This window comes from Babylonia areolata, chromosome 34 (genome assembly GCF_041734735.1).
Source record: "Babylonia areolata isolate BAREFJ2019XMU chromosome 34, ASM4173473v1, whole genome shotgun sequence".
NCBI lineage: Eukaryota > Metazoa > Mollusca > Gastropoda > Neogastropoda > Buccinidae > Babylonia > Babylonia areolata.
This window is the reverse complement of record NC_134909.1, coordinates 1,977,221-1,999,080: the sequence shown is the minus strand read 5'-3', so window position 1 is coordinate 1,999,080 and position 21,860 is coordinate 1,977,221. Positions and strand designations below refer to the sequence as shown.

General features: G+C 48.4%; 2 protein-coding genes across 2 annotated transcripts; one reads left to right on the top strand and one right to left on the bottom strand.

Moving 5' to 3' along the window:
- Positions 1 to 323: 323 nt before the first annotated feature.
- LOC143277502 (WD repeat-containing protein 27-like) lies at positions 324 to 6,677 on the bottom strand. Its single transcript, XM_076582354.1, has 2 exons — positions 6,536 to 6,677; positions 324 to 3,143 (listed from the first exon to the last, which is right to left on the bottom strand). The coding sequence occupies exons 1-2, from the start codon at positions 6,584 to 6,586 to the stop codon at positions 486 to 488; spliced, it is 2,709 nt and encodes a 902-aa protein (XP_076438469.1). The 5' UTR covers positions 6,587 to 6,677; the 3' UTR covers positions 324 to 485.
- Positions 6,678 to 7,331: 654 nt separating this feature from the next.
- On the top strand, positions 7,332 to 10,328 carry LOC143277357 (uncharacterized). Its single transcript, XM_076582142.1, has 2 exons — positions 7,332 to 8,844; positions 10,306 to 10,328. Exons 1-2 carry the CDS (start codon positions 7,332 to 7,334, stop codon positions 10,326 to 10,328), a joined length of 1,536 nt encoding a protein of 511 aa, XP_076438257.1.
- Positions 10,329 to 21,860: the final 11,532 nt, after the last annotated feature.

Genomic DNA, 21,860 nt, shown 5'->3' with positions numbered 1-21,860 from the left:
GGTAAAACAACAACAACAACAACAACAAACAAGAACAGATCTCTCCTGCTTTCAAAATAGACCAACACACAGTCACAACTCTTTTGTTTTCTTTGTGTGTCCATTTTCTGTAATGTTGCAGTAATGGCAATACTCTCTCTCTCTCTCTCACACACACACACACACACATATATATATAAAGAGAGAGAGAGAGAGAGTGTGCTATTATACAGAGAGAGAGAGAGAGAGAGAGAGAGTGTGTGTGTATGTGTGTGTGTGTGTGTGTGCGTGTGTATGTGTGTGTGTGTGTGTGTGCGTGTGTGTGTATGTGTGTGTGTGTGTGCGTGTGTGTGTGTGTGTGTATGTATGTGTGTGTGTGTGTGCGTGTGTATGTGTGTGTGTGTGTGTGTGTGCACGCACGCGATTCATCCCCAGTCCCCTCACACACCAACACACAGATGCAGTGTTGCAGTGCCAAGCACCATCAGTCCACACCCCCACACTCCTCACGCTTTGAACAGCAACACTTTGCCGTCTGTAGCACCGGTGGCTATCAAGGGGCATGCAGGGTGAAAGGTCACTGACGACACCACGTCTGTGTGACCCCTCAGCTTCTGACAGAAGGTCCCTTGTCGAATGTCGTACACGTAGGCGACCTTGTCCTCTGACCCTGACCCCAGGTAGGTGCCACAGGCACTGAAGGCGATGCCGCAGCCATGGGCCTGGTTGGCGTGACCTTGAAGACGGAGGACACAGCGCCTGCTGCGGACATCCCACACCTTGATGCAGTCCAGTGTGGCGGATGTGGCGAAGACGTTGAAGGCTTCCTGAGGCTGGGACGTGTAGGTGGAGCCCTCATTGAGGGCCACGGTGTGGACGGGTTTGGTGTGCGTGTCGGTGAAGACGTGGGCCAGGCGACCCTCGTTCAGGTCGTACACCTCCACGTTGCGATTGGATCCGGCACAGACAGCCAGGTGAGAGTAGAAGGTGTTGACTGCGGAGAAAGCAGTGAAGTTGTGACTGGGGGTTTCCCAGCTCTTCACCAGCTTGTACCTGCTCTTGGTGAGGTAGCGTCGGATGTCGTCCTTGGTGGGGTCCAGGTGGTACTTGTACAGACACAGCTGGTTGCCCATGATGATCATGACAAACTTGTCCATGTAGTAAAACTGAGCCCCCCTCACTTCTTTAGGGTACCCATCTCTGGCTTTCCCTTTCTCACCGCCTTGGCTGTCCCTGATGTTGTTCCGGAGACTGTTGAAGACCAGCAGACTCTCCCCACTCGCTCTGTCCCACAGGATGGCTGTCTTGTCATTGGAGGCAGTGAGGAAATGCTTCCCACTGTTGCTCCAACGGATGGAGTTGATAGTACTGTTATGGCCGACAAAGACGGAGCTGTCTTTCTGCCCAAAGGGAGCAGGAAACACCAGGGCCGTCTTGTTGGACATGCAGAGGGACAGGTGTTGACCGGTGCTGGAGAACCTGAGGTCAGTGATGGAGGACGGTGCGGATCCTGTGGCCAGTCTGCAGTCCAGGTCAGTCGGGGGGCCTGCGTCCTGGGGGTACTCCTGGCTGCTGAGTCTGGCCGCCAGGCTCTGTCCCTGCCCGCTCTGTCGCCGCGAGGTGTCCGCAGCCTTCGGCGGGGCGTTGGTTTTGGGCTGGAACATGGTGGTGCGTGGCGCCTGGGTATACCCCGATGACTTGACCTTCTTTTTGAAGGTCAGCGGCTGATTCATGGGGTCCGGTTTCTTTGCTGCATGTTGTGAGGAACCTCTCCGCCAGGCTGGGTTCTTGCCCGGGGTGCTGGTTCCAGAGGGGGCCTCTGGGGGGAACTCCGCCTTCAGTGGGGAGTTGTCAGTCAGAGGTTTTGTGGCCACCATACCCAGCTCACCCACACACCCATCCACCACTTCAGCAGAAGAGGAAGCGAGAACGGTACTATCCTCTGGAACCGCATGGCCGTTGCTTGCCTCGGACACCTTACCGGCGACCATCTCCCACTGAACGCTGTGCACCCTGGATTCAAACAGGGTCCCCAGGACAAGAACCAGGTGGGTGTCCGTCACCTGTCCCACCGCTGCCAGTCCCAGACCGTTGATGGTGAGGTGGGGGATGGTGGGCTGGAAGGTGGAGGGGAGGGGCTGCTGGAAGTCCAGAACGCACAGCGCCTCCAGAGTCCTGGAGTCCACCTGCAGAGCGCCATGAGCCGACACCACCACCAGCACGGGACTGACGGCAGTCAGCACCTCCCGCACCGCCCCGTGACCCCCCACACCCCCCCTCCCCTTCCCCGGCTGCCAGCACCCTTCAGGGTAGACATAGAGCAGGCTAAGCACGGCGTCACTGCACTCGATGGAGGAGGAACCAGCGTCGCCTCCCTGGGGGACCGAACCCTCCACCCTCCTGGACGCTCCCCCCTTGGTGACCACCACAGGGCCGTCCCCTGGCGCCGGACTCTGCCTCTGAGGCTGTGACTGCCGGAACTTGGACAGCATCTTCCCGGCGTCCATCTGACAGAGCTGTCGGAAGTTCTTGTCATCTGCCAGGTCAAAGACTTTGATGACGCCGCTGGCTGAGGCCACGGCCACTTGGGGTTGTGCAGCGTTCATGGCCAGGGAGATGAGCGGTGCAGAGCACAGCACCGAGGTCTGGTGCAGCAGGCACAGGCGGTGCACGTCCCACACAATCACCGTGCGGTCATCAGACACGCTCACCACCGTCGCCGTGTAATGGGGACAGAACTCTGCCGCCGTCACCCTGGCGGCATGGCCGGACAACTCCGCCACAACCTTGCACTGTGACACGCTCACCACCTTCACCACCATGTCCGTGCACAGCGCCACCCGTGTGGCGTCCGTGCTGAAGGAGACGTGGATTACGTCCCCTGGACGAGGCAGAATGACCTCCCCTCTCACCTCCAGTCCCTGAGCAGCGTTGTGGAGGCATTTCCTGACGTTCCAGACGATGGCGTAATCCTCTGCCGCTGAGCACAGGAGTGTGGGCTCATCATGGCTGAAGGCGAGAGCGGAGATGGAACGCCTGTGACCCACCAGGCTGACAGCGTCGGCTCTGCAGTCCGTCAGGTCCCACACACCAACGGTGGTCTTGGTAAGGGGCAGCGCCAGCAGGGAGCCACACACTGCCGGGTCCAGGCGGCACTGGTTCACCTGTCTCACACACACACACACACACACACACACACACACACTTGTAACTTCATGCCACCTCTCACACACACACTGTCACATAATGTCACCTGTCACGCACACACACACACACACACATACACACACCTGTAACTTCATGTCACCTGTCACACACACCTGTAACTTCATGTCACCTGTCACACACACACACAATACACACACCTGTAACTTCATGTCACCTGTCACACACACCTGTAACTTCATGTCACCTGTCACACACACCTGTAACTTCATGTCACCTGTCACACACACACACACACACACACACACACACACACACACACACCTGTAACTTCAAATCACCTGTCACACACACACACAACCTGTAACTTCATGTCACCTGTCACACACACACACACACACACACACACACACACACACACATTTTAACTTTGTCCAAATGATCTTACAACATTTTGGATTAGGACAAATTTGGAATAATCAGTCCACATTCAGTGCTCACTGTTTTATTTTGGATTAATGGTGGGAAAAAATGATATAATATAAATAAATTTCTGGTGAAAACAGAACCAAATCTGATTTACTTGAAGGATATCCTAAACAATCAAAAACAGTCACTTGCAAATTAAAGAGTACCCTGTCATGTCACAATAGTAAAGGGTAGATATTTTTACATCCCAAAATACCCAAGGCCATGCCAACGATATTAAACAATGTTTAGCAACTGAAGATGAATACAATTTCTTAGATAATGGCAAACTATGCAAAGAAATTAGAGAAGAATTTCTACATAAAATTTAGCAATAATATTTTCCAGCTGCTATTAAACCCATTAAGTTGATGCCGGTAGACAAACTTGTAGGAATGTTTAGAAAATTTGTTTATCGCTGCTACCAGAAAATATCATTGCATGGAAAATTTACTCAATCTTTTGTTTGAGTTTGTTTTATCTATTGATAAGTTCATTTTGTGATATGTATGACTGTGTATGTGTGTCAGATAAACCCAGTTAAGGTTTAATTGACAATTAAATTTTATTCTGATTCTGATGTGCATACACACACATACACAAACACACACACACACACTGATGTGCATGCACACACACACACACACACACACTTGAAAATCTATACGAATGGATCAGTTATTGATAAAAAGGCAGGTTCTGCATATTCTATACCTGACCTGAAGACAGAGAAATTGTTTCATACTGGAAACAACAAATCAATTTTCACAGCTACACTCACTGCAATATTCATTACCTTAAATTTTCTTATTCAATTTACACAAGACATTTAACAGTAACATTCTTTTTCTGTGTTGATTCCAAGTCAGTGCTTCAGATACTACATTCATTGAAATTACAGACATGGTGTGAAATGATGATCTGGAGTCAGTTGATATAGATATCTTCTTCTTCTACATACACCCACAGTCAACATTTTGACCATTATTGGGAGTGAGCAGGGGGGAGGGGTGAGGGGGGGGGGGGTAAGGAAAAAAAAGGGGGTGTGGGGTGTGTGTGTGTGGGGTCTAGTGTAGGCCTGACACCTTTGAAGAAAAGGTGTCAAGGCTGGCGGACAGGATGGTGTCTGCTGGCGGGCTGTTCCAGTCCCTGACTGTACGGGGGGAAAAGGCCATGTTGCGGTGTTCACTCTTGGCAGGGATCCTCTTTAGCTGTATGCTGTTCCAGTCCCTGACTGGTCAGGGGAAAAGGCCATGTTGTGGTGTTCATTATTGGCAGGGATCCTCTTTAGCTGTCTGCTGTTCCAGTCCCTGACTGTACGGGGGGAAAAGGCCATGTTGTGGTATTCACTCTTGGCAGGGATCCTCTTTAGCTGTCTGCTGTTCCAGTCCCTGACTGTACAGGGGAAAGGCCATGTTGCGGTATTCACTCTTGGCAGGGATCCTCTTTAGCTGTCTGCTGTTCCAGTCCCTGACTGGTCAGGGGGAAAAGGCCATGTTGCGGTGTTCACTCTTGGCAGGGATCCTCTTTAGCTGTCTGCTGTTCCAGTCCCTGACTGTACAGGGGAAAGGCCATGTTGTGGTGTTCATTATTGGCAGGGATCCTCTTTAGCTGTCTGCTGTTCCAGTCCCTGACTGTACGGGGGGAAAAGGCCATGTTGTGGTATTCACTCTTGGCAGGGATCCTCTTTAGCTGTCTGCTGTTCCAGTCCCTGACTGTACGGGGGGAAAAGGCCATGTTGCGGTGTTCACTCTTGGCAGGGATCCTCTTTAGCTGTCTGCTGTTCCAGTCCCTGACTGTACGGGGGGAAAAGGCCATGTTGCGGTATTCACTCTTGGCAGGGATCCTCTTTAGCTGTATGCTGTTCCAGTCCCTGACTGTACGGGGGGAAAAGGCCATGTTGCGGTATTCACTCTTGGCAGGGATCCTCTTTAGCTGTATGCTGTTCCAGTCCCTGACTGTACGGGGGGAAAAGGCCATGTTGCGGTGTTCACTCTTGGCAGGGATCCTCTTTAGCTGTATGCTGTTCCAGTCCCTGACTGTACGGGGGGAAAAGGCCATGTTGTGGTGTTCACTCTTGGCAGGGATCCTCTTTAGCTGTCTGCTGTTCCAGTCCCTGACTGGTCAGGGGGAAAAGGCCATGTTGCGGTGTTCACTCTTGGCAGGGATCCTCTTTAGCTGTATGCTGTGACTTCTTCCTTTGTTCTCACAAGAATTTTACAGTTAACAGTTGACAGTTAATAGTTAACAGTTGATAGAATAATTAATAAGGGCATATTTAATTTAGTCTTGGGGGGTGGAGGGGTGGGGGGTGGGGTGAACAGTTATCACCTCTTCAAACAACTTTGAACATTTGATCCTTTCATGACTCTAAGGGAATATCAAATCATTTTAGTAGATTAAAATAAAAATAACAATGATGATGATAATAATGGTGATCATTATAATAATAACAATAGTAATGATGATGATGATGATGAGGTTTATAATAAATAATAACTCGGAATAGCAACAATTGAATGAATCAAGTATTAATCATTTCTTTTAGATGATTTGTTGAGTAGAATTTAAAAACCCAGAAAAGTTAAGTGAAGAACTACAAAGGAACGATAGGAATATGATCTCATACCACAAATCAGTATCTGTGCAGCTTGAAGAGGGAAACGTCATATCACATCAAATGAACAAAACAAAAAAACGTTCTGCCATTATCAATAATTTCTACACAATTCAGTTCTTCTTTTTGCCTCCAGGCATCATCTATGACAGATTAAAAAGATGAAACAGATATTGGGCTTTATCATTTTATGTTTCTCCAACTGACATTCAAATCTATAATCTCTATGCAAAGTCTCATTGTTTTGGAAACAGAGTTTGGGTATGAAAGAGTGTTTAAGCTTGAACGCACACTCGTATACTTTACCTGCAATGGAAATATTCGTGTGTGACATGCAGCTGCATCAGATAATGTCATCTTGCTGTTTGATTCCAGAGTTCAGAGTTTCATCGCAAGCCGGCAAAATCGCCGATATTCTGTCTCGTTGGTTGCGAACCACGCTTTTCGAGTTGTCAGCCACCCAGCGCCCCCCACATCCGGCTTGAGAGATTCTGTGATTATCTCCCTTGAATCATCCTTGCGCTGAGCTGCAGCCGATGAAAGGGAGTTAATAGTTTCGCTTTTGGCCAAAGACACTAGTATCTAGAATTCTAGTGTCTATGTTTTGGCCGATGAAAAAAGAAAAAAAAAATCTTCAGCCAGCTTTCCAAGTATTTGTGAACGTGTCATTCATCAGTTTTATTGACTTCGTATGGAGCAGTTTGCCTCTGCTATGTATGTTTGTTTGGGGTGTGGGGGCTCTGGACAGAGGTAGTACCTTTGGTGTCTGGCATGCTGCTTCCTACTAGTTAGGATGGACGGGCATCACTGGTCCTCATCCACTCCTAAATCTCTCACGTGTTGGCTCCAAGCGCCACACCCCGGTAAACCGCTTCAGCTGGCGGGCTAAACTACTTGAGGGGGTGGTGTTTACACTGCACCACTGGGCGGAAGAGCAGCAACAGGCGGCCAACGACCAGGGCGGAAGGGTCCCATGATGGACTCAACGGCTAAGTGTACATGACCGAGGGCGTATCACATCATAATCGTGGACTACGGCTTGCAGTCTTGGCTTGGAGAGGAGACGGGCGCCGCCAAGCTTTACCAAGCCCACTGAAAGGACATGAGGAGGAAGAATCAGTTTACCAAGCCGGATCAGCCGGCGCCCGGAATAACAACGACCGCGCGTCCCATTGACTCACTTCAGGGTGGGAGCGATAAGTGGGCTACTGGAGTGAGAAATACCATCAAACTACCCACGCAATGTACAACCATTGGAACGTGGAATGTTCGTACCCTGTATGCCTGTGGTAAGCTCCATGAACTGACTCACGAACTGAAGCGCTACCGCTGGGATGTCATAGGACTGTCAGAAGTCAGATGGACTAGCTTCGGCGAAACGACAACAGATGATGGACACAAGATCTGGTTCTCTGGGGAAGAAAAGAAACACGAGTACGGGGTGGCCTTCATTGTACGGAAGGAAATTGCAGGCAGTGTCATCAGCTGTACACCCGTCTCAATCAGACTTATTACCATCTGCATTTCTGCCAAACCCCACAACCTGACAATCATCCAGGTCTATACTACAACGACAGACCATGACGATGAGGAAACGGAGGAGTTTTACAAACAGATTGACTCCATCATAGCAACAGTCCCAAAGAGAGACATGCTGATAGTCCAGGGAGACTGGAATGCCAAGGTTGGCCCAGATGCATACCAGAATTGGGCAGGAACAACTGGGAAGTTTGGCATTGGGGAAACCAACGACAGAGGCCTTAGATTGCAGGAGTTTGCCAAAAGCCATCGCCTTACCCTAGCCAATACTGTCCACCCGCACAAGCTGTCCAGAACCACAACCTGGCACTCACCAAATGGGCAAGTCCACAACCAGATAGACTTCAACCTGACCCCACAACGCTACAAGTACAGTGTCAATAAAGCCAACACAAGGACGTTCCCAGGCGCTGATATCGGCAGCGATCATGATCTTGTCTTGGCAGCCTTCGAGCTCAAGCTGAAGTGCAAGCGTTGTCCAAGGAATCCCCACATCCGCTTTGACCTAGAAAAGCTGAAGGACCCCGAAATCACGGATGTGTTCCAGGCTCAAGTAGGCGGGAAGTTCGCAGCCCTCAACTTAATGGACACCGACGTAGACACCCTAGCAAATAACATCAAAGAGGTGCTAACTACAACAGCTGAACAAGTTGTGGGAAAGGAGCGAAAAAGGATCCAACCATGGGTGACAAATGAGGTCCTAGATCTGTGTGACAAGAGGCGAGAACTGAGAGGAAAGAAACACTCCAGTAATGAAGCCAGGACGAAGCACCAACAGGTGAACAGAGAAGTCAGGATGAAGATGAAGGCGGCCAAAGAAAACTGGATTGAGGAGCAGTGCGAAGAAGGTGAGAAAGGCATGGAAGCAGGGAACAGCAAAAGAGCCTATAACACCCTCAAGACCCTCACTAAGACTAGCCAGCCAAGATCAGCTGTCATCGAAGATAAGGATGGCAAGCTACTGACAGATAGCGAAGAAGTCCTGAACAGGTGGACAGAATACTGTGACGGCCTCTGCAACTACCAGCTCAATCCAGACTCATCCATATTGCAGGACAACCCACGATCCACAGACAGTGAGGAAAATCTCCAAGTATTGAAGGAGGAGGTTGATGCAATACAGTGTCTGAAGCCAGAGAAATCCCCAGGAGTGGACAACGTCCCATCTGAGCTTTTGAAGTACGGAGGGAAAGAGACCACAGAAGCACTAACAATGCTATGTCAGAAGATCTGGGCAGAAAAGAAGTGGCCAACAGAATGGACCCAATCACTGATGATTCCTCTACCCAAGAAGGGCAACCTCAAGCAATGTCAAAACTACAGGACTATAAGTCTGATTAGCCACCCAAGCAAAGTCATGCTCCGTATCATCCTGAACCGATTGAAATCCAAGGCTGAGGAGCTGCTATCAGAAGAACAAGCAGGCTTTAGAAAAGGGCGGAGCACTGTCGAACAAATATTCAACTGTCGAGTCCTCAATGAAAAACATCTACAACACCAAAAGGACATCTTTCACAACTTCATCGACTTCAAGAAGGCATTCGATCGGGTGTGGTACAGCGGCCTCTGGCAAGTACTGAGAGGCTTCAACATTGATGAAGGGCTCATTCAAGTCATCCCGGCCCTCTACGAACATTCCAGCAGCGCAGTGCTCCTCAACAATCAACAAGAACCATTCTTCCGGACCACAGTCGGAGTCAGGCAAGGATGCCTATTATCCCCTGTACTTTTCAACATCTTTCTGGAGAGAATCATGCAAGAGGCCCTCGAAGACCACCACACTTCCATCACCATTGGCGGCAGGCCAGTCTGCAATCTTCAATTCGCAGACGACATCGACCTCATGGGGGGCACTAACACCGAGCTCCAGGATCTAACAAACAGACTTACTACAAGAGCAAGTGCTTACGGCATGGAGGTCAGCACAGAGAAGTCAAAGGTCATGGTCAACAGCACAACTAACATCAGTGCCAACATAACCATGAATGGTTAGCCCTTGGAAGAAGTGACCAGCTTCAAGTACCTGGGAGCAACCCTGTCCAAAGATGGCACCTGCACAGCAGAAATCCGAAATAGGATTAATTCTGCAATGGCAGCAATGGCCAGACTGAACAGGGTTTGGAAGAGGAACATCAGATTCCACACAAAATTCCTGCTCTACAAGTCACTAGTGGTCTCCATCCTCTTATATGGATGTGAGACATGGACACTGATGGCAGAAACAGAGAGAAGAATCCAAGCATTCGAAACCAAGTGCTTGAGGAGACTACTACACATCTCTTATAAGGAGCACAAGACCAATGACTATGTGCGGAACCTGGTCAGCAACCTTGTTGGGCCCCAAGAACCACTGCTGGCGACTGTCAAACGACGGAAGATGGCATGGTTTGGTCACGTCATACGACATAACACCCTCTCCAAAACCATCCTGCAAGGGACTGTAGAGGGAGGGCCCAGACGGGGGCGGCAGAGAAAGAGCTGGTCCGACAACGTCAAGGAATGAACCAAAATGATGATACCAGATCTCCTCACGACAGCTGCCAACAGAACGGTGTGGTGAGCAATGACATCTTCCTCATGTCCCCCCAACGACCCCAGCGGTCGAGGGAATGAGATATGAGGTATGAGGTATATATGCTGCATAAGTATGTCAGTGAATTTTATATGGATGTTATGTGTATGTAATTGCTTACTCGGATATTTTAACTTTAGACTGCCATATTGTATGACTTAAATGTTTCTGTATATTTGTGTGTGTAATTACTTGTTTCTGATATGCATGTGAATATTTACGACTGGATATTTCTACTTTAGGGTGCTACATTGTAGGACTGTTATACGTGTATATGTATGTTATGACTATATGTCTCAGTTGGACTTTATTTTGACTATCTGATGGTAATGTGTACATCTTGCGCGTCGCTACACTACAGTGCCACCTTTTTTTTTCTTTTTTGTTTTTGTATTTTTTCCTGCGTGCAGTTTGATTTGTTTTTCCTGTCCAAGTGGATTTTTCTACAGAATTTTGCCAGGAACAACCCTTTTGTTGCTATGGGTTCTTTTACGTGCGCTAAGTGCATGCTGCACACGGGACCTCGGTTTATCGTCTCATCCGAATGACTAGCGTCCAGAACACCATTCAAGGTCTAGTCGGGGGGGGGGGGCGGGGGGGGGGGGGGGAGAAAATATCAGCGGCTGAGCCGTGATTCGAACCAGCGTCCAGACCATCACTCAAGGTCTATATATATATATATATATGTGTGTGTGTGTGTGTGTGTGTGTGTGTGTGTGTGTGTGTGTGTGTGTGTGTGTGTGTGTGTGTGTGTGTGTGTGTGTGTGTGAATACACGCTTTATGTGATTTATCAAACGAATATTTATATTGCTAACATGTGCACTGTATTTCGCATTTGATCGTTTTATGTACAACCTGTTAATTCCTGTTTATTCTCTTTTTTTATGCATTCTAAATCACTGGTATCATTGCATGGATTATATGAACACACACACACACCCTTCTTCGCATTATTTGTTTTCCAGTTTCAATACTTGTTGTATACAACGGCACTCAATAACTGCGCGCAGCATTCATGTGAAAAAGACTCTCCGTCTGTGTTCCATTTGACTCTTTAAGTAGTACTAAAATGTTATATGTCAGTTGTTTTTTTTTAATCTTAATTCTTCTGTACACTCGTTAACTGACTTGGTACAACACTCACCTTTTAAAACATTCATTCAAGTATTCATGCAATTGTAGAGATTCTTGTAGTAGTTAAGCAGCCATCCTTTCGTTTTATGCAATTGTAAAGGTTCTTGTGGTAGTTAAGTAGCCATCCTTTCGTTTTATGCATTTGTAAAGGTTCGTGTGGTAGTTAAGTAGCCATCCTTTCGTTTTATGCATTTGTAAAGGTTCGTGTAGTAGTTAAGTAGCCATCTGTTAGTCTCGGGAGACTACAGAGTTGTTCTGACCAAAGCTGTTGTGAAATACAAACCAACCCTAGCACGGCATATGTTCAAATCTACAGGCATTAATGTAATCGAATTCTGTAAAACAGAAAACACGAATGTGACTAGGGTGGGTAGGTATGAGTTATTTGAAAACTCCCCCCTCTCTGTAAACAGAAGTTAACTTAAATAATCACCACAAAAACATATAAAATACTCAACCAAAGAGGACAGTTTACAACCTGAATAAAGAAAAGGCAAAAATGAATATTTACAAGGAAACGTATTTCCTTTGTTAAAGCTGAGGTGTTGATATTATGGACAGTGACGTTTGTTAAAGTTGAGGTGTTGATATTATGGACAGTGAGGTTTGTTAAAGTTGAGGTGTTGGTATTATGGACAGTGACGTTTGTTTAAGTTGAGGTGGTGATATTATGGATAGTGACGTTTGTTAAAGTTGAGGTGGTGATATTCTGGACAGCGAGGTCTGTGAAATGTGTCAGTCATGCGACAAAAATGGCATATTCCGAACATGTATGGTCAATGCACAAATTGTCACACTGGCAGACACAGGGATGTTTCTTCTTCTTCTGCGTTCGTGGGCTGCAACTCCCACGTTCACTCGCTTTTGCGAGTGGGTTTTTACGTGTATGACCATTTTTACACCGCCATGTAGGCAGCCATACTCTGCTTTTCGGGAGTGTGCATGCTGGGCATGTTCTTATTTCCATAACCCATCGAAAGCTGACATGGATTACAGGATCTTTAACATGCGTATTTGATCTTCTGCATGCATATACACACGAAGGGATTCAGGCACCAGCAGGTCTGCAAAATATGTTGACCTGGATATCGGAAAAATCCCCACCCTTGACCCAGCAGGTGCGCTGAAATCAGAGATCGAACTCAAGGAACTCTGGCGAGAACTCGCACTCTAACCATTCGCCCTCTGCATCCTAATGGGTTAACTCACTCAGTACGGCCAGTCCTCTCTTCTCCTCTACACAGACCCCTCGGATGTCCAGTGGGTGTCTGAATGACCCAACCTTTAGCTTCCGTCGTCAGAATTGTGGTATTCTTTGTCAACATTCACGTCTTCAGTATAAGAGCCTTCCGCTTGCAATATTTTGATGATGGTAATTGGGGTGAAACGCTGTTAACGTCGTCTCTTTCGCCGTTCTTGTGGAAAGAGTTAACTCTGGGTGTCTGTTTGTCTGCATGTTTGTTTGTAAGATGAATGGCCTCTCCACTACAACGGGAATTCGTCTACAGCTTAGTCTTTTGTGAAGGACTTTGATTCAGGAGTCCAGATTGCACAGGACAATTTTTAGCTCAGATAGTCGGGACAGCAGTTGCTTCCTCTGCTGCTCTGAAGATTATTGTCGGACACGACTGGCCATCATGCATACTGATTGTGTCAGTCTGTGTGTCTGTCTTCTTCATGCGCCTCTCTCTCTCTCTCTCTCTCTCTCTCTCTCTCTCGAGCGCGCGCATGTGTGTGTCTGTGTGTGCTTCTGGCTTGTGCAGAAGCATCAGCCTTGGGGTAAGCCTTTCAAAAGGCTCTTAGAATTGTGAACAATTATTGTATTGTATTGTATTGTATTTCTCTTTTTTTTTTTTTTTTATCACAACAGATTTCTCTGTGTGAAATTGGGGCTGCTCTCCCCAGGGAGAGCGCGTCGCTACACTGCAGCACCACCCTTTTTTTTTCTTTTCTTTTTTTTTGTATTTTTTTCCTGCGTGCAGTTTTATTTGTTTTTCCTATCGAAGTGGATTTTTCTACATAATTTTGCCAGGAACAACCCTTTTGTTGCCGTGGGTTCTTTTACGTGGGCTAAGTGCATGCAGCATACGGGACCTCGGTCTATCGTCTCACCCGAATGACTAGCGTCCAGACCACCACTCAAGGTCTAGTGGAGGGGGAGAAAATATCCCGGCGGCGGCTGAGCCGTGCTTCGAACCAGCGCGCTGATTCTCTCGCTTCCTAGGCGGACGCGTTACCTCTAGCCCATCACTCCACTCGTAATAATCGTAGTTTTTTTTATGAGGCTCTTAGAATTGTGAACAAATCCTCATAGTTTTTATGAGGCTCTTAGAATTGTGAACAAATCCTCATAGTTTTTATAAGGCTCTTAGAATTGTCAACAAATATTCAGTTTATATAGCGCTCTTAGAATTGCTAATAAATACTCATGCTTTTATAAACGCTCTTAGAACTGTGAACAAATTATCAAGCCTTTACAACGCCCTTTACATTGTGAATGTTCGCACTGTTTATAGTGCCTATAGAATGTTCTGAATTGAATTTTTTAATTGTTTGTTTGTGCCCCTTGGTAAATGGAATCCCACGTTTCCTTGGGGAAATATTAAAAAAATTAAAATTTCTTCTGAACAAGGAATCATATACCTGAAAAGCCTTTCACATAAACCAAATCGTTGCACGTGAGTTTCGGACAAGGCAAAGCCAAAAGATTGGTTTTCATCCACGAAGCCCACAAGCTAGGCATCGCTAAAGAAGTCAGGGTGGCATTCCATCCATTTCAACAGCTTCGTATCGTTAGATTTCCTCCGTTTTTCCATGACAATGTTGAAGGTGTAGACGAAGGGGTTAATGGCGGCGTTGAGAGGCAGGACGAAGATGGCCAGAGCCACGTTCACCTCCCCCGGGATGGCCACTCCCAGCAAGGCCAGAATCCCGCACAGCCCGATGGGAAACCAGCACAGGAAATCCGTCAGGGCTACAGTGATCAAGCGTCGAGCGATGGTGATATCCTGTGACACTTTTGTGCTGTTCATTTTCAAGGCGTTTCTCTGTATCGACCAGTAAACGAAACCCTGGCCGGCGGAGATGAACAAAAACAGAAGGAAATTCAGAACGATGAACACACTGAAAGAATACATTCTTCCTTTGAACTCACGCCTCGTTACAGGCAGCGGAATGCAGATGCCTGTCTGGCTGTAAAATTCCCAGTGTGCTGTGAAGGGCAGCAGAGGAAGGAAGGCTAGAACCCAGCCCACCAACCAAATCAGCAGACAAGCGGCGATGGCTGACTGTTTCTGAAATCGCAGGGTGCTGAAGGGAAAGCGGAGGACCAGGAAGCGATCCAGAGTGATGATCCAGATGATGAGAGCAGACACCTCACTGGACACGAGGGACAGGAAACCGGCCAGCTTACAGGTCACGCTGCTTTTCCACGTGTCGTCATGCTGAAGGTATCTGCCACGGAGCTGCTGATCCGCCACCCCGATGATAGCAATGTAGACCCCCATCAGAAAGTCGCCCATGGACAGATTGGTGACGAAGACGCTGTATCCGCTGTGGGCGGGGGTCCCCCTGTGTGCAGAAACACGCACCACAAAACACAGCAGGTTTCCCAGCACGGCCAGACAGCCGATGAGCCACAGAAAGCCCCGGTACACTTCCGACTGAAGCAAGTCCTTGCAGGATGAAATTTCGTCCTTGGGGGCATGGCAAAAGGCGGCGTCAAAGCTGAAAGGCAGGATGTGCTTGCAGCAGAGTTTGTAGTTGTCGGTGGTGATGACGCGCAGATGGGACAGGTGTTTGAAGACGTCAGCGGGAAAGGAAGCCACTGGGCTGCCTTCCATATACAGCAGGGTCAGCTGTGGTGTGGACTGGAACCCGTGGGGGCCGATGGTGAAGATGGAGGTGGACGTCAGGTTGAGGCTGTGCAGCCCGGAGAAGGGCGACAGGACTGCCGGGTCCAGCAGGGTCAGCCTGGTGAAGGACAGGTCCATCTCCAAGAGCTCCGTCTGCACTGCCCTGGAGGACGCTGACCTGAGCACTGAGGTCATGGGGTTGGACGATAGGGACAGTTTCTGCAGATTGCCCAAAGCAAGGAAAGAGCTGATGTTTACATGTGGTAGGTCGTTACCACTGAGATCCAGGAACCTGAGGTTGGGCAGTGCGACGGGAGGCACGCTGTCCAAAGAGCACCTGGCAAGGACCAGCCGAATCAGGTAGAAATGGTCACTGACATCAGACAGACTCAGCCCGGACCCCGCGGCGTCCAAAGATCGAACGTTCGATGACGATGGTATGGACACAGGCTGGAGACACAGGAAGGCGTGACCTTGACATTGACATCCTGAAGGACAGGTGAGGTCACAGGCCAGTTCGTCGTCCTGCAGGGGGCAGTGCGGCCAGGCATCACACAGGTGGTCGGGGTGAAGACACAGCTGTGAGGCCCTGCACCGGAAGAACCCAGGACAGGTGGCGTCCTGGCAACCTTCTTCGTCCTGGTGGTCAATGCAGTCGTGCAGGCCATTGCAGCGCGTGAAGACAGGGAGGCAGTCGTTGAAGGCACCTGGACATCGGTAGTGGGTTTCTGGACACGGCTCACTGGCGTTCATCCGGGTCACGGTGAACATCATGGAGTTGTCGAACGTGACCAGAGCAGGGGAGGGAAAATAGGCCTTGGAGGCTGCGGGCTGTCGGAAAACATGGCAGTTCCTCTCGTCGGATCTGTCCCGGCACTGGAAGACGTGGTCGCACACCTGGTCGTAGGAGACACACTGGGCGTTGGTGCAGGTGAACGTGTGACGGCACGCGAGGTGCGTGCAGAACGATTCGTCACTGCCGTCCCCACAGTCACTGATGACGTCACACACCAGGCTGTAGGGCAGTGTGCTGACGTCATCCTCACAGGTGAAGGTGGGAACTGGATGGTGGTGGAGTGCCCCTGGGGCCTTTCTGTCCGGGGGGCTGGCCTCGTGGGGGCGGGGAAAAGTGCACGGCAGGGGTGTATGTCCGCCGTCGCCACACACCTGATACAGATGTGAACCGCACAGAAGAAAAGCGTGGGTCACGTGACCTTGGGGGCATGTGCTGAGAGACATGGATCCTGCGGTCGGCACGCTGTGTGTGGCGGTGAAAGCCAGGGCCTGGGATCGATTCTGGACCTGCCCCTGCCCCTCGGCCCGGACCTGACAGACGGCGCCCGCCGTCAGGTAGCTGGACTCCACGTGACAGCTGTAACCGTTGACGAAGTAGAGCTCTCCCCGGAAACAGGCTTTGCCCTTGGCGGACCTGTGGAAGCCGTGATGCACCGAGTGGTACAGGACGGTGCGGTCCTCGGTCAGCAGAGTGAACCTGTACATGTTGGGCACCGAGGCGCCACGCGAGGATATCCCCAGCCACACGGAGGACAGGCGGAACCTGTGGATGGACAGCGAGGAGGTCAGCGCTCTCCGCCAGTCGTCCCAGCACGTGGGCAGCCCCAGCACCCCGCCCACAGAGCTGCACAGGGCGTTGGCTCGGCGGTTGATGTCGGTTTCCTCGCTCTGGAACCCTCGCAGACTGCTGACGAAGCGGTAGCAGCGGCCACACAACGCCAGCAGGCCCTGGCAGTCGGCACTGCTGAAGGGGCAGCGACCTGTTTCATCCCGCCCGTCCCAGCACTCAATCTGCAGGTTGCAGGCCAGGTGATGCTCAAAGCTGGGGAAGTGATCCACAGAGCAGTTCCACACGCCGTCAGACAGCTTCCGGGGACTTCTGCCCTCCGGGAAGATGCTGAAGAACAGCTGGAAGCAGCCGGCTTGCCTGCAGTGAATGCTGCCCACTTGGAAGCCTAAGGTTCGGGTCTGGAACACTCGCGCAAAGTCCGATTCGGCGGCCGCTCTGCTCCATACTTTTGACCTTGTCCCGTTGCCGGCGTAAGCAAACAGTTTGGCGTTGAAGATTGTTTTGGGGATCAGTTCTTTGAAGCTGATCATGACAGAGTGTCCTTGTGGCACTGATATGTTCCTTCTCAGGATGCTTCGACCTTTCATGTCACTCACATTCTTCCCCGCAGTCAGATACCCCGATGTTTGTGACGTCATCACGATCACCAGGTATTCCGGCTCGTTGACTGGAATTCAAACAATGAACGGTTGATTTTTGTTGTACTAAGCATAAACACGCCAAAATCAAACGACGTTATCAAACAAATAAAGAAAAGAAAAAGAGTCGCGAGGCTAAATGTCGGCAGTGTTAACTGATTTTAATTAATAATTCATTGTATTCAAATTACTAATCGATGAATATTCAGTCAGTCTGTGTCAGCCAACTTTCACCTAAACATTTCATTACATATTTTAATTTAACATAACATCCTATGAAGATGGTGAAATGAATTTATGAGTGTGTGTGTGTGTGTGTGTGTGTGTGTGTGTGTGTGTGTGTGTGTGTGTGTGTGTGTGTGTGTGTGTGTTTGCGCGCGCGCGCGATGTTTTTCTTGCTGTCATTTTCACCATACATACGCACATACACACGCAGAACTGCCAAGAGGGGTCAGAGGAGCGATCTATGCAGATGACCTGGTACTCTGGTGCTCTGAAGAGTACACCACTACAGCACAGGTACGCCTCCAGACTGCGCTCAACAAGATCAGCAACTGGACCAAGGAATGGCTTGTCTCTGTCAACTCAAGCAAAACAATCTACACAGTCTTCAGCCTATCCAGCAAGAAGCAAGAGGCGAAGTTGACACTGAACAACCAAAGGCTTGCAGAGGAACCCACACCTACCTACCTGGGAGTGACCTTTGACCGCAGGCTCACTTGGAAACAGCAGATCACCAGATGCTGTAGCAGGGCCAAGCTGAGACTGGCGATCATGAAGAAACTTGCAGGGACGGACTGGGGGGAGGGGGGGGGGGGGGGGCTGATGAACGTATCCTGAAGAGACTCTATAAGGGGAGAGTCCGACCTGTAGTTTAGTACGGGACATCAGCATGGGCATCAGCTGCAAAGTCTAACCTCGACCATCTCAACAAGATACCGAACCAAGCTCAGCGTGTCATAACTGGCGCCATGAGATCCACTCCAATCCTGAAGATGGAGGAGACCACTGGGCTACAGTCACTGGAGGACAGGAGGGACACAAAGATCCTCATCCAGGCAGCAAAATTCAAACGCCTTGAAAACCATCCAATGAACAACAGAATGAGCAGACCCACCAAGAGCTTGGAAGAGGCGGGTGTTCCCAACAGTCGTCACCAGCATTCCCGGAGTGGAGAAGAGAGGAACACAGTCAGACACCCAAAGGGAGGCCCTGGCCATGGAGTACATCTGCAACCAGTACCCTCAGGACTGGACCCATGTCTTTACAGATGGCTCCGCCACAGAAGCAACGAGGGATGGTGGAGCTGGAATCTTCCTCCGATACAAAGACGGAGATGAAGAAATTGCAATCCCAACAGGAAAATACTCCACCAACTTCCGAGCTGAGCGAGAAGCCCTCTGTGAGGCAGCCACAACAGTCTCACAGAACTCCACAAGAACAACAGGGCAGGTGGTGGTGTTCACAGACGCTCTCTCCGTACTCCAAGCCCTCAGGAACTCCTGCCAGAGTGGAGAAAGTGGTGATACAATTGGTACCAGCACACTGTGGCATCAGAGTCAACGGAAAAGCGGACATTCTGGCAAAAGGCGGTGCACAGAAGGAGCAGGCCAACAAACTGGTGTCATAGGATGAAATCAAGACAATCATCAAGGCACAGCAAGGAGTAAAGTGGCGCCTCCAGCACCCCAAATATAACCCAGAAGACAGGTACCATTTCCTGGAACGACGGGAACAGGTCAAGATCTTCCGCCTGACGACTGGACACAACCGCCTGCTCCACCACATGCACACAAAATTTGGCATTGGACACAGTGGAGAGTGCCCTTGTGGTGAGGGACCAATGACAACCGACCACATCCTTCAAGACTGTACGACGCATGCAGCATCCAGGAGGAAGTACTGGCCAACACCGACAGCAGTGGAAGCCAAGCTATACGGCACCCTGGAGGAGCTGCGACGGACGGCAGCCTTCATCGAGGACACCGGGCTGCTCATCTAACGGGAGGCGAACGAGGAAGAAGAAGAATACACGCGCACACATTCGCGTGCGTAAACACACGGTCACAGGCACAGAAACACAGACATTCACCTCGAAGTGAATATGAACTTCATTTCTACAGGACTGCGTTGACAAGCTATACAAGTTACAACTTCATTTCTACAGGACTGCATTGACTTACTGTACAATTTCATTTCTACAGGACTGCTTTGACAAACTATACATCTTCACTTCTGCAGGATTGTATTGACAAACAATACTTCATTTCTACAGGACTGCATTGGCAGGCTATAGAAGGTAGCTATAAAAATTATCTGAGAACAGTGAGAGAAGAATGGCAAATACATAGACAGACAGGCACATGGTAAAGTTAGCCATTGACTTGCAGACTCATCAGGAAAGATATTTAATCATCCCGAAAGAACAAAGAATGAATGTTATCTATAAAAGGTATAAAACACACCCAATGAACAAAGAATGAATGCTACATGTAAAAGGTATAAAACACACCCAATGAACAAAGAATGAATGCTACATGTAAAAGGTATGAAACACACCCAATGAACAAAGAATGAATGCTATCTGTAAAAGCTATAAAACACACCCAATGAACAAAGAATGAATGCTACCTGTAAAAGGTATAAAACACACCCAATGAACAAAGAATGAATGCTATCTGTAAAAAGTATAAAACACACCCAATGAACAAAGAATGAATGTTTCCTGTAAAAGGTATAAAACACACCCAATGAACCAAGAATGAATGCTACCTGTAAAAGGTATAAAACACACCCAAAAAACAAAGAATGAATGTTACCTGTAAAAGGTATAAAACACACCCAATGAACAAAGAATGAATGTTTCCTGTAAAAGGTATAAAACACACCCAATGAACCAAGAATGAATGTTACCTGTAAAAGGTATAAAACACACCCAATGAACAAGGAATGCATGCTTCCTGTAAAAGGTATAAAACACACCCAACGAACAAAGAATGAATGCTATCTGTAAAAGGTATAAAACACACCCAATGAACAAAGAATGAATGCTACCTGTAAAAGGTATGAAACACACCCAATGAACAAAGAATGAATGTTACCTGTAAAAGGTATGAAACACACCCAATGAACAAAGAATGAATGATACCTGTAAAAGGTATAAAACACACCCAATGAACAAAGAATGAATGCTACCCGTAAAAGGTATAAAACACACCCAATGAACAAAGAATGAATGCTACCTGTAAAAAGTATGAAACACACCCAATGAACAAAGAATGAATGCTACCTGTAAAAAGTATGAAACACACCCAATGAACAAAGATTGCACGCCACCTGAACAAAGATTTCATGCTGCCTGTATGAGTGTGAGAGACACATTTCACCTTTGAGATCACTGCATGGAGTACAATGTTCACAAACACTCTTTCTGAAAAGACACAGTATGTCGGCCAGTTTCATAGCTGTTACCTATCCATTGAACTCTACTGATGTGTTTCGGGCACCAGTGAAGACGTCGTCACCCCTCTCTCCACCACCTGTCTCCATCCACCAACGCTCTCTGGGATTTCCTGTCCATATTTGGATGTTGGCGTCCTAGCACTTTCTCTGCCTTCCTCGTCTGCAGCTTCCTGTGACTGGCCTTTGCAAGATGGTCTTTGAAACATGTTCGTGCCACTTAAATTCCGTTTCTTGAGGACCGCGAATAGGTTATCATGAGGTTCTATTTGTAATGGAATTTGTCAACGTAAAGATGAGTGCCTGTCACCTCGCAGTCCATTTAAACAACAAAAGTAAAATACACACTCCATTTTCAATTTTTGAAAACAAAACCTCGCTTTTATTTCTTATCTTGGCTGATGATATTGCCACACAATCTGTCTGCGGAGGATGTTATTAACACACAATCTAAACTATTACTTTACCAAATCAAAGATTGCAAAAAAAACCCCCAAAAAACAACAACAAAAAAAGAAAAAAAGAAAAGAGTTCAGTCTTCAAACTGTCTGGCGGTTTTCCCGGTATCTTTATTTGTGATGTGGTCTTTGCAGGAGATACCAAGGAGTCTCTTCAAACACCTCATTTCCACTGTTTGGATTCTTCTCTGAAGTTCTGCTGTAGAGTCCAGGTGCCAGTTGTATTGATTGGTTCTAACTTTTGGACAGTTACACGTGACTAAATGCCTACTTTTGACCGAACTACGCCATTGGTCAGTTCCACACGACACACAGTTAGGAGCGGGTTACGACCATACTGGGCTCTTCCGTCCGAGCAATGCAACTGACTCCAGGGCTTTGTTCTGAAACT

Excerpts from the sequence above, each read along its gene's own strand:
- LOC143277502 (XM_076582354.1), bottom strand. The coding sequence starts at position 6,586 with ATGACATTATCTGATGCAGCTGCATGTCACACACGAATATTTCCATTG. Across the intron at positions 3,144-6,535 it reads CACGAATATTTCCATTGCAG|GTGAACCAGTGCCGCCTGGA; the intron begins GTAAAGTATACG and ends TGTGTGAGACAG.
- LOC143277357 (XM_076582142.1), top strand. The coding sequence starts at position 7,332 with ATGAGGAGGAAGAATCAGTTTACCAAGCCGGATCAGCCGGCGCCCGGA. Across the intron at positions 8,845-10,305 it reads CAACCCACGATCCACAGACA|CTGCCAACAGAACGGTGTGG; the intron begins GTGAGGAAAATC and ends TCCTCACGACAG.